Below are 12,462 nucleotides of genomic sequence, written 5' to 3'. Positions count from 1 at the left end.
TTTTGATAGAAGTTATGTTTTAAAGATGTTTCCTAACAGGAGACTGAGGGATTGGGAATGGGGAGATGGTTCCTCAGGCAGCAGCTAGCTAGTTACATAGTAGCTGTTAATCAGAGAGACAGACAAAGGGTCTGCAGATATTGCGTATGCTCCACAAATTAAAGCATGTTGTTCTTGTTCACATATGCCTGTGGTTCTTGAACCTGATGATCACTACAGCATCTACCTCTGTGATTATAGCCTGCACCTATCCTGTCACTCTTGTGAGCTTTAAAATGGACGAATATAGAATGAAGAAAGCATGTTTAGGAGGAAAAATGTTCCAGAAGCTAAACCAGGGTGTGATCAATATGTGTAGCTGCTCAGGATATCCTTTTGTGGGTGGCTTCTGCTGCTTTTAGAAGGCATCAAAACCTATCTGGCTTTGCTGAACAAGGCTCATAGCCCAACCAGCACTGTGTGCAATGTTCATTTCCTTTCTGGATAAGAGTTGCTGTTTTTTCACTACCTTCCTCATGTCTGTTTCCAGGCTAAGATTTATCCTAGTTTTCCAAACAATCCTGGTCTCTTGTGACCGTGGCATGGGTGACAAGATTTTACAACCCTGGCTACCTCTGTGTTGTGATGGTCCAGCTGTCCTCCCTGTCAGCTAGATGGCACTGTGTAATTTTCACATCGAAGATGCACCAAGGAGCAGTAGTACCAGCCATACTGATAATCAGAAAGCAAATATCCCTCCCTTTCCCCAGAATGTTTTGAGCATTGTCCAAAACCCAGTAAAAATGGCCCAAAATCTGAAGTTCCCACTGGGAAAATTAAAGCAGAGTCTTTCCTTTTGTTCATCAGCATTGAAATGTTTTGCTTTGAGGCAGTTTGATGTTAAACTGCATCTTCCTGTGCTGCTATGGGGTCTTATGCAAGCTGTACCCCTGGAGCCGCATATGCCTTTTTGACTCCATGGGCTGGTTGGGCACCTAGGCTGCTCTAAAGCCCCCATGAGGCAGCCTGTTTTTTGAGAACAGATTTGAGCAGAAGTGCATTTTGGATGTCTCTGGCACAGGAAGCAGTAGCAGAATAGTTAATCCTGGCTGAGGATGAGTTTGCATTTGAAATGCCTTTCCTTTCCACCTTCTGTTGCGGTATGGGACAGGTCTGCCTATATTCAGAGCTGCATTGGACAGCTGTTAAAATGCTGGTGAGTTGTACCAGAGGAATCCAAGGGCAGCAGGAAGAGGAGGAATGGGAAGGTTTTATGTAAATTGCTTTTTGGGGTGGAGAAGGAGGGGGAGCAAATAAGCCCCCAGCATTAATGACCCCAAGGGATGCCCTGTACATCTCGGATGCGAGCCCCCATAGGCAATGAAACAGATGTAACGAGTACCCTGGAGACAGGCCAATGGAGTGGGCGAGGAAGACAAAGGCAACAGGTAGAGAGGGGGTTAGAAATCTGGATGGGGAAAGAGCTGTGGAGCTCTTCACGAAAGAGGACAAAATATTTGCTGGAACAGGAGGATAAAGCTTGCCTATAGAAAGGGAGTTTTATAAAGATTGGTTCAACTAATTGGCCAAGTGCATCTATGGAGGTCGATGCTTATGGTGTAAGAAGCTGGTCATTAGGGGCATGTCCACACTGCTTTCCCAGTGCTCTTGGGGTGGCTGCCAGGAAGCACAAGCCTGTTAGCCCTTGCACATGCCAGGTGTGTCAAGCCCAGAAATGATGTGTTGAAGCCACTTTAGGGGCATATTCTGTTGCCTTTCTCAGGGACAGAGCTCTGAGACCTGCAATATAACATATAGCACATGATGGCTATCATTGCTATAGGAATTTATGGGGCACCCAAGAGCAGATGGCTCTAAGGGAAGCATATTTGGCCTTCTTCTGAAGCATCCACTGCTAGCTGTTGTTATCAAAGGTTTGGTATCAGAAGACACATTGCTCCTTCTCCTTTATGGCACGAGTTTGAATCCCAGACAATGAGATGCCTACTGATTATATTCTGATGCTTCAGAGGATGGCATACCAGGCTGGAAAGGCCTCTCTTGCTTTACTCAGTCCTCATATAAGCAGAGCGGTTTGAAGTCTCCTGCTGTGGAGTAGCCAGTAGGGGAGATCTGTTCTCTCCCTTTCTCTGGTTTCATCTCACCATATTTTCCCACAAACTGTGGCTGCCTCCAAATCCAGCACAGGATTAGAGTGAAAATATATACGCCTGTGCTAAAGTCTCTGCTGTGGCGACACAGACAAAGTAATGACAATGTGTGTTGTATTCCCTCTCCCTGCCCAACTGAGGAAGCCATGTCACCTGAAATTGCCTTTGTTTTATGTAGGCATGCAACCGGTCATGTATTCAGTGAAGGAAGCTCTCCAGGGCAAGCCTCACTGGATTCGGGTGGGATATGATATCTGTTACTACAAGTAAGTGTATCAGTGGTGCGTACCCGTTGGGTCCCCTTCCCTTCTTTCTAACCGTATTTATGTTGCTAACCTTCAGCTGCCAGAGCTGCCACCTCTCTCATACACGGTCTCAATTTATGCCAGCCTGCTGTGTTCTGTGCTTCCAATTGCAAGGATCAGTTGTGAACAGGACCCTTCATTAGCCTCCCAGATGAGAAAGGGGGCACGTGGCATGTCCCATCTTCTGGTCTGAAGTGGGAAGAGAGAAGGGGCGGGGTGCAGACAAAATGGGGCCACCCTGAAGCCCTGTTCAGGTGCACCCAGAAGTGCACAGGTGTGGTACCGATGGCTTCTATGGGTGCAGTGGAGCCCCAGTCCAATTACTGGAGAGATGGAGTAGAAGACCTACCAGTTTGTCTCTTCCATCCCCGACTTGTATCATTATTCCTCCAAAACAATGTGCAGCAGCTGAATGCAGCAGAGAGAGGGTTTCCCAAGAGACTGAGTCACCCATGTCTCTCATCAAAGAATGAGCTGTGATTTTTAGGTGGTTTCACTCAGGTGTTCTGGAGCAGTGCTCTGCTCTGCCCTTCCTGTCTGTGCCAGGGTTTCTCCTGAAATTTATGCAACATGTAGGCCAAGTTCAGTCTTGGCCTGAGCAACTACTAGTCCCAGCTGATATCAGCAAGAGTTTAAGCTTGGCCCTGTATATTAAAATTAACTCAAATGCGGCCTGATGTAGCCAGTAACCACCTGGTGCTGTGTTGACATCAGAGGAAAATCAGCTCCTCTAGACAGAGCCTAGGATGGTATATGGAAATGATCCCAGAGCAACACTGCAAAGGCCTCGAGTTGGAAGGACCATCAGTCAACTTAGCTATGAACTTGGCGTTCTGCCCCCCAAGTGGCAGACGTCTGCTGCAGACGGCGCTCCCTGGAACTATATCGTTGCCTTTGCACTTTGCCTCAGCACCAAAAATAATTGGGACAGGGTTTAAATAGTGCTGTTGTAGCTAGAGCTGTCTCTGCTCTCTGCCCAGGCAGTAGTGTCTGAGGGAGTTGTGTGGTAGGCCCTGCCTGTCATTTCATGGCTGTTCCCACTTTATCTAGGTTTCTTGGACTGTTTCTGCAGCACTTTACAGTCTCCGAAAAGCAACAGGTCAAGCCCCACTTTTAACAAGCATTCAGTGATGATTGTGCCTTGTAAAGGACACTGGAGTCCAGCAATCTTATTTTCCAGGTGCAAAATAGGCACCCCTGGCTCACCTGTATCTCGTGAGTGGTCATCACTGTCAAGGAAAGAAGCACAAGGGTTAAGACTTTGTAAGTTCAGAGAGAGGCCTGCTACAGTTTTCCCACTGCTTCCAGAAAGTAATCAACAGCACTTAATTGTCAATTGAGAAATAGGGCTTGAAGGGGCATTGATGGCTGGAATAACTGGAGTGACATGGGCCAGAAGGTGATGGCACTGGCAGAGCTAGAGGATGTGTGGGACAAAGTTAAGGTAATTGAAGGAATGTCAAGGTCTAAATTGGGGTTCATTGAAGAGTAGCTAATTTAGGGTTGTCTAAGAATGAAATAACTTTGAGTATTGCACGCCAGAAAGTAGGTATATCAATTGAACTGTATGGGAATCCCAAGACAGGAACAATATAAAATGCTACAGATCAGGATGGAAGTGAATCAATAACACAACATGATTAAATCTTATGTAAATTGTATCCAGGGAATTCAGTGTTTTTAGCTAAATTAAATGGTTTTATCCTGATTTTTATTGGCCTGAGAGCAGGGGAGCATGGCTTAGATTGCCTGAGTCTTTCCAACATTTGAGATCTATGATTTTCCTAACCAAATAGGTCATTCACCACATATTCCTCCATAATGGTGGTGGTGATGATTATGATTATATTTGAATTACCATAGGACACAGGAGCCCCAGAACCACACTAAGCAAAGCATTTTACAAACATAGGACAGAAATATGGTGCCTTGCCCTACGTATCTTATAATCATAAGGCAAGAGCAAAGGATGGATACAGATATAGGGTATACAAGCTAACAGTGAGATAATGCCAGTCGGCATAAGAGGTGATGGTCTCAGCATACCAACACAACTATGAAAAGGCATTTCCTATGTCACAGCATATAGCAATCTCTTCCTTCTGTGATTGCATAGTTTGGATGCTGTTTGAAAAGCCTCATGAAAGAACCTGGTGTTTTTGTTGGGGTTCAAACATTTGGCATAGGTAAAGGCTTAAAAGTGACTGTTGTCACTAGCAAAAGCAACACTATCATCAGCCCCACCAAGTATCACTGTGGTTACAGCTAGAAAAGTTACCCCCTTTCAGGAGAAACACACAGCCCCAAAATCAGTTCTTGGCAGGAGTAAGAAACAATAAAACCAACAAAACTAACTGAGATAAATCAATCTTTTTGGGAGGGGGTTAGGGTCAGGTTATCTCCTTTCTAACAGATGCCTTCTCCGTAAGGACTTGAATACCCATCTTGCTTTCCCCTAATAACATTCTGCACTGATCTTTTTCTATCTAACCTCTTCTGCCTCTGAGATTGTTCCCTTCAAAGCTTAAGAGCTTCAGACAGATAGCTGGCCCTTGCATGCCTGCTGCCTTTGGATTTTGTGGCATGGCCTCCTGCATGTGAGATAGCATAGGTACCAACAGATGCAGGTTATGCAACGCTTATGTGCTGATTACAGTAATAATAGCCCCTAATGTCATTAACAAAGCAGTTATTGTGGAGTAATTAAATAGCAGCTGACTGGTAAGATTAAGCCAAGGGTGTGCAGTTAAGTTCCTAATCATATTTTAGACCAGAATCTTATCGAGACAATAGGAGAGCAATGCACTGTTCTGGAGTATCTGGTGTTTTACACATGTACTTTAAATTACATGTCAATATATGTTTGCAAGACATCTGCCTATCATCTCTTTCACCTGCTGTTCTTTCTAGGTTCACATATGTACAGCCACGTACGCTCTCTCTCCCGCTCATTCTTCTTCTTTCACTGATAACAGAAGAGCCCTCGGGCATAGAAGCTTGTAGTGTGGAGGACTGCAAGTCACACAACCATGTCTGGAGCAATCATGGGCATCCCCAGGCTGGTTGAAGAGGGAGCACAAGGGAGAGAGCCTGTTTAGTGTGTTTTGGTGCAGGGACCCCACATCATCCCTCAGTCCCAGAGTTATGTTCATGGTGGGAAGGCACTGGCACGAAGCGCATCCAAACCTCCCTGCCTGCGATTGCAGACTTTTGAATAGAGGTTAGCTATTCATAAATATGGGGAAACTCAAAGGAGGTAATCCACCCACCTACCCCGAGTCCTATAATCCCTCAAGCTCCCCATCTCTGATCTAAAGCAGCCTCTGAGCTGAAGGACAGTGGGAGGGGAAGGCACATATACAAGATGTCTGCATAATACACCTTGGCTGATCTCTCCTGACATTCATCTTCACTGGTGAGAGGAGATGGAATAGCTCACTCATGAAGATGAATGTCATAGCACAGCTCTGCCATCATGTACCTTTCCCATACATCTCATGAGAGAGATTTTATGTTATGGAGAATATTAGCAATGCTGCTGTCAAAAGAAATCTTGATGACAATACCGCTCTATTTTATTGCCTCCCTGGGAAGTGACAGGATACACCCATGATAAACAGAGTTACAGTTATTATAAGATTATCTAATTCACTTGCTGTGTTGGCAGGTGTTTATAATATGCACAAAATAATATTCCTTTCCAGCATATTATTTAAAGAACAACGGTAACATATTGAGTTGGTGAGACAGTGTTTGTACTGTTTTCATTATCACCTTTCCAGATTATCACCTACACGTGGCAGGGTAGCTCCTATAAAATACCACAACGTTGCTACCTCCCAAGCAAGGCAACTATAGGGTGCCTCAAAACCCTAGCCCACAATGCTTTGTGGGTATACCTTGACTGGAGAAAGGCTAAGGGACATCACCCTAACAGAAGTGTGCCCTCGATGAGGCATTAGGCAGCAGTTCTTATTTGTTGCTTTCTGGCAGAAGCTGCAACCATCAAGGCCCTGAACATCTGGACGCAGTCTGGCTTTGGGATTTTCAGTTGGATTCTCCAACCACAACTCCGTCTCGGTGGTCTGAAGGAGGGATGGTAGGTCTTGGGCAGCCTCCGCTCCTCCATACTTTTGCCTAGGCCTACACGTTGAAGGTCTTGGCACGATTCATCAGACATGTGACTAGACCTCTTGTGTGTACACCAGGGTCCAGAGGAGCTGCCTACCCATATTTAGACTGAGGCACCCTCTGTTTCCTGCATTGCTAAAAAAGTTGGTGTCACATGCCCTCACAAGCACTGGAGATGCAGGAACAGGGCTCGCAGGGAAGTACAACCAGAACAGTCCAGATTCCAATAGGGATGAAATGTATGAGGACCAAAAGGGTTCTCAGTGAGAGTCAGTGTAGAAAAATGGTAAATAGCTTAGCTTCCATTTCTACTGGGCCATGTGGTTAGAGATGCCTGAAATTTCCCCTGCCAACTTAGGCTAAGTTGATACCCCGCACTGCTCCATTCCTCACTGCTCCCAAAACCAATGATGTTTTCCGGCTACTTGAATGCCAGAGGTGGATAACAGTACTGCTATATGGCTTGAAGTCTTTGAATTCCTGAGTTTCAGTCCAGCTCCACACCCAGCATGCTCTGTGGTGTTAGGCAAGTTGCTTCACTTATTTGTATCTCAGTTTCCCCATCTGTAAAATGTGGGTAATTATATTTATCTACCTCCTAAGTTCCTAAATAACATGAACAGATAACGAGGTTGTGAGGTTTAATTAAATAATGTTTGCAAAGGGTCTTTGAACATGAAAAGTGTGGTACACAGTAAATGATAAGTATTATTATTCCTATTAATTAACTTTCTGTAGCTGCTGTGTTAGAAATAAACTGCCTGTACAATATGTTTGAAGGAGAACAGCAAGCTTTATGATTTGACTATTATAAAGCGACTCAAAGGCATAATAGATGTAGCCTGCAGGCTGATAAAAGCCACCATTTGGTCTCGTATATTCTTTCTAACAACCAGTTTATTAGCTTCTGGAAAGCATGCAAAACTTTGGGAATATTTTGAAAAGGAAGCGTAAATTAAGGAGTGGAGACCAGATGTTCCAGTTGCTGAATGTATGATCTTTTTCTGCCCCTTGAGCCCAGACAACTCAGAGGTGAAAATATATTCATAGTAAACTTCCCAGCATCATATCACTTATTGTCAGAGGTCAGTGGGATTATTATCTATTGCCTGTACTGCAGCAGCACTTAGGCACTTCAGCCAGGATGGAGCCCTTACTGTGGAGGGTGCTACACAACCGTATTGTGAAAGATTCACAGCCCCATCAAATTTACAAACTGAATGAGGAAAGAACATAACAGCTGAGCAAAGAGCATTTACACAATGGTGTGTGGGGAGACAAGAGCACTGGTAATAGCAACATACGGTTATTTAAGCTGGCTACATGTATAGCTTTGCCTCTTTAGGGATAAGTGAAAAATAATGAAACCCCAGGAGGCTCCAAGTGAAATTCTGACTATCATCATGTAGCTTGTTGTAGTCATCAGGGATGAGCCTGAATCTTGAAGTGAGTTGAAGGAGGGCATTTCAGAAATCTGCTCTGAGAAGTTTCTTTATGGCAAAAGCAGTGGGGGGAGGGAGGTGGAGAAGGTGAGGACCGAGGTGGAGTGGGAGAGCTGAGTGTCTGAGGAGCCCAAACACAGGAGCGCTGCATTGCAGACTTGCAATAGCGTCAAAGCTCTGTGGTGGTTTGATTTGAAAGGGGTGGTTAGGTCACGATTACTTTGCATTGGTAGAGCCACGGGAGATGGTAGAGGTTTGTGCTGGAAATGGATGGGTAAAAATATATGGAAGAAAAGTGAGCAGCTTGACTGTCAGACTCATTTCACCTTGTACCTATGAGTTCACCCTTAAGCTCTTTGGAGGTGTTTTTGGACTGTCTCAGAAAATCTTGGGACCCCTGCCACTGTACTGAGATTGAGGTCACCGTGACTGCCATTATAATATCAAACAAAATAGAGGACAGGAGAAATGAGTCCTTGCTATGTAGGCTATGCATGTGGTTCATGAACCCAGTGGTTATCTAGGGCCACTAGAAACAAATGTTCATGCCTCAATTAAAAATAAGCAGGGGTGAAATTATGGCCCCACTGAAGTTGGCATGTATACAAAGTACTGTTAAGATCAATTATATAACTTAAAATTATATCCATATAGATTATACATTTACATGAACTCATCCTTAATATTACTTAAGATATATATAGATATAAATCAAATGCAGTCATTCAATTTAATTTGTTTTGTTTGCAAATAGCAGAGACATTTAGAGGGGTAGGCTCAGCTGAGCATTAAATCACGGGCTTTTTAATTTGCCATTGAGGCAAGAGGCTGCCTGTACTATTCCTTGCTCTAACCACTGCCATTCACCTCACAAGTGCATAACTACTAAATTCACATGCAAAGAAATGTGCTATTGTGCTGCATATTTCTTATGAAGAAGAGCTGATTATTCTGGAGGATTTGACAGGAATAATTATCTTCTCTCTTCAACCCCTTGAATAAAAACAACAACAGAAAAATAAACTAGTATTGTAAATTTCAGGAGCTGAAATTGCATCTTTTGGTTTCCTTCTGTAGTTTGCATTTTAATGCAATGCTGATGATAACATTTGTCAAAAAAAAAGATGCTTGCAGTCCTTCAGCATCAGAAGGTTCGGCAACAGCATAATTGGTGCAGTGTGGGAAAAACATTGTTTGAAATGTACTTCTGGGTGCAATTTGCTGTGATACTTCTTCCTAAAGTACATGAATTGGTTCTTCATCTCTGCTGAAGGAAAATGTTCCAGCTCATCCAGAAGCCCTCTCTTCATTAGCATGAATCCCTGCAAGAGAAGTTTCCTGAAAAGGCTAAGATCTGCCCTAAGATTCGTGGGCTTCTAGAGAAGAGCGGTATTTCAAGTTATTAAAGGGGAGGGATCCAGTAGGGATCACAGGGTCAGCCCTGGAGTTGCAAATCTGCACAAGGTCAGTTCCACTTCTCTACTGGAGGGATCCTCCCATTCCCATCTTCAATCAGAGGCTTTGCCTTTGATGGCATCCAGACTGCCTGGCTGACATCCATGCACCTCACTGTTTGCCTGTTATTTTATAGAATACAGCTCCTATTCTACTTCCCCATGTCGGGGCCTTGATGCCTACTTCCTTACATGACTTGGGCTCTAACATTTTCTGCTTCTTCTAATTTCTTCAGGGACTCTTAAGCCTAATCCACATAATAAACTCACTGTCTCTGCCTTCTGAACCAGAAGTGGTGTTGTTATCTCTCTAGGTTGCTAGAGAGAGGGATGAGTGACAGTGATAGTCATCCCTCCTGAAGCACTGCTTCCAGTTGAGTAGGTAGCCTGCCCAGGGTGTGCAGCAGGCTTGAGGGCACTACCACTGGGGACTAAGTTTATCATGTAGCCATGGCATTAAACAGCCTCTTCCATCCCCAGCCGCACCTCCCCAAACTGCATGAGCTCTTACCTACTGATGAGGCAGCTCAGACCTGCAGCCTAATGACTGGCAGGGAGCAGCTATGTCCAGAACTTGACTTGTTTCTCTGCACCTTGACTCGATGCTTCTTTCTGGCCCCCTCTGACCACCGAGCCTGGACCCCAAGTCGCATGCTTGAGTCTAGCCCTACCCACTGGCACTCGCCATCACTGAACTGCCTGCTTCTCCATGTCTGCTTGCACTCCAGATCCTCTTGCCTTTGGACTGGGCCTGACTTGTGTCTTGCTGTGTGCTGTAAAATGTCCAGAGGCACCGGATGGTGTGGTGCATTCGGTCTGTTTCTGGAATCGGACTGATTACACCTGAATTTGACTTAGAGTTTGTGCAGTGGATGGCTGAGCTTGGAGCCCAGTGGCAGCAGATAGTCGAGCCTTCCTCCAAGAGGAACATTTTTTGGTGGCTCGGTTCTTGCATGACTGCATGGAGACACAAAAGTGACAGCAGCCTGTTCCTGTCTCTTCCTCCAGAAACCATTACCGCTGGAGTGCAGCAGCAGCAGGCGCCACGCAAAGGAAATCTTACTACACGCTTTCCTTCAGTGTTACATTCCCTCACAAAGATGATGTCTGCTACCTGGCTTACCATTATCCCTACACCTACTCAGCACTGATGGTAAGGCTGATGTGTTCATAATGGGAACAAGGGAGGTGGGGGTTGGGTCATGAGTAGCTCTTGATGTGGCACAGTTTTGATTGAATGCTAGGTCTTTTCCATAATGCTCTTTTTTCTTCTTCTTCTTTTTGTATTTTTGTTTGGCCCTGTCCATAGGAACAATCCCTGACGTGAGATATTTGTATGTGCTTATGAGAATCTAAGGCTGAACTTTTTGTTATTGAAACTGGTGCTGGCACCTGATTTATAGTTTTATTTTATTCCCTCACTATATTCTGTGCTGACCAGCATGGCAGCACATTTACCTACACCAATGTGCTGGGTCATCTTGCTTCTCAGGGCACTTCACCAGACAAACCAAACTAAACCAAACGTCTCCATTCACATTGTGCTCCTTGGTCCTCATCCTCAGTGTGAGCTGCTCTTAGTGCTTATGGCAGGTTGGAGGAAGAGGCTGATTTCTTCCCTTCTGTGGTTAATCTTGAACTGCTAGGATATAGTGGGCGCATCTACATGAGATGCTTAATGTCCACCGGCCTAATTCTACTGCGCATTTGTGTAGCTGGCAAAAACCATGCTAATACACAGTAGATTAGTCCAGTGGGCATTAAGTGTCAAACAAAAAGGATTCATCTGCGCTAATGGGCAGTAGTGCTGAGTATAGCACATTAAGTTAGTACTTGTTATTACAGGTACTAAAATTAATGCACTGTAATTATAGCACATGAATGAATGTGTAGATGTACCCAGTGACTCACTGCCTGTGGAGCTGTACTCTGCATTACTGAAGTGCAAGGCCTGCTTCAGATGTTTGCTCTGCACCAGTCACAACTGCAGTAGGAATGGATGCTCCCATTAGGCTGCACTGCTAATATATGCACTAAAAAATATAAACCTCGGGCATAGAGCTGTATTGCCTGACAGCTGTGTTAAAAGGAAGGCTAATGCTCGTCAGCCTGAGGAGGAAAGATTAACTCCTGTGGCTTCCTATAGCTGTTCATTAGCCAGCTGGTGAAGGACATTGGGTGGTTATGGGGGAAATGAATGCAGTCCCCATTGTCAAATAGATGGGTGTGGTATTAAAAGGGTGAAGAATAGAGGGGAGAAGTGGCAAATCTTAGGCGGTCCTTTATTTCCCTATTAAGACTGAGAAAGTAAACTCACCAGAAGCAGTGATGCAGGGAGTTTGGGCTGCCTCTGCCCCTTTTCTCAGCCTAATTAGTAATCTTTGCCATTAATCACCTTTGCTTTGCTTTTTTGCTATGGGCGATAAATGGATGAGTGGGTGGATTTGGGTCCCACTCTACTTCTAAAGCTCTGACTTTTTTGGTAACACCATATTGACCTTCTCAAGAATGGAGAAATCACCCAAGAAAATGAAATGTCCTTTCTAATGTAGTCCCAGCCATGGAGCTGTATGTGTGTAGCCTAGCATGCCTACATGCTCTGTATTAGGATCATTTCCATTTCAACCACAACCCCCTCTTAAAGGATTCACTTCCATCTACAGATTACAGATGCACTGATAAAGATGTTCTTGGCTGATACCGATGGTCAACAGCCATATTGGCCAATACCGATCTGATTGCAATATGCAGCCCAACAGCTTGGAGAGCATTATCCAGCTGGGACGTCTGTGGGGGGTGGGAAGGGGCATGGGGGAGGGACGGAGTGGGAGCGGGGACAGATCCAGGCCCCCAGGGTGAAGGAGGGAGTGGGGCTGGGGCAGGGGCAGGTGCTGCCCAGCTGGGGTAGGGTGCAGGGCAGAGCCATGGGTGGCTCATTTGGGGGGCAGGGAGGGGTCAGGAGTGGGGGGAAGTCAGCTTC

The 12,462-nt window shown here is 45.0% G+C and overlaps 1 protein-coding gene across 1 annotated transcript in view; it reads left to right on the top strand.

Annotated features, from left to right (window-relative positions):
* AGBL1 (ATP/GTP binding protein like 1) overlaps nt 1–12,462 on the top strand; it is a 265,668-nt gene that overhangs the window by 78,443 nt on the left and 174,763 nt on the right. Inside the window, exons 14-15 of the mRNA XM_019533180.1 lie at nt 2,329–2,416; nt 10,491–10,635. Coding sequence (XP_019388725.1) covers nt 2,329–2,416; nt 10,491–10,635 — 233 coding nt within the window. The remainder of the gene's footprint in view (nt 1–2,328; nt 2,417–10,490; nt 10,636–12,462) is intronic.

This window comes from Crocodylus porosus, unplaced genomic scaffold (assembly GCF_001723895.1).
Source record: "Crocodylus porosus isolate Cpor-Errol unplaced genomic scaffold, CroPor_comp1, whole genome shotgun sequence".
Taxonomy (NCBI): domain Eukaryota; kingdom Metazoa; phylum Chordata; order Crocodylia; family Crocodylidae; genus Crocodylus; species Crocodylus porosus.
The sequence above is the reverse complement of the archived record's forward strand: the minus strand, read 5'-3'. Positions and strand labels throughout refer to the sequence as shown.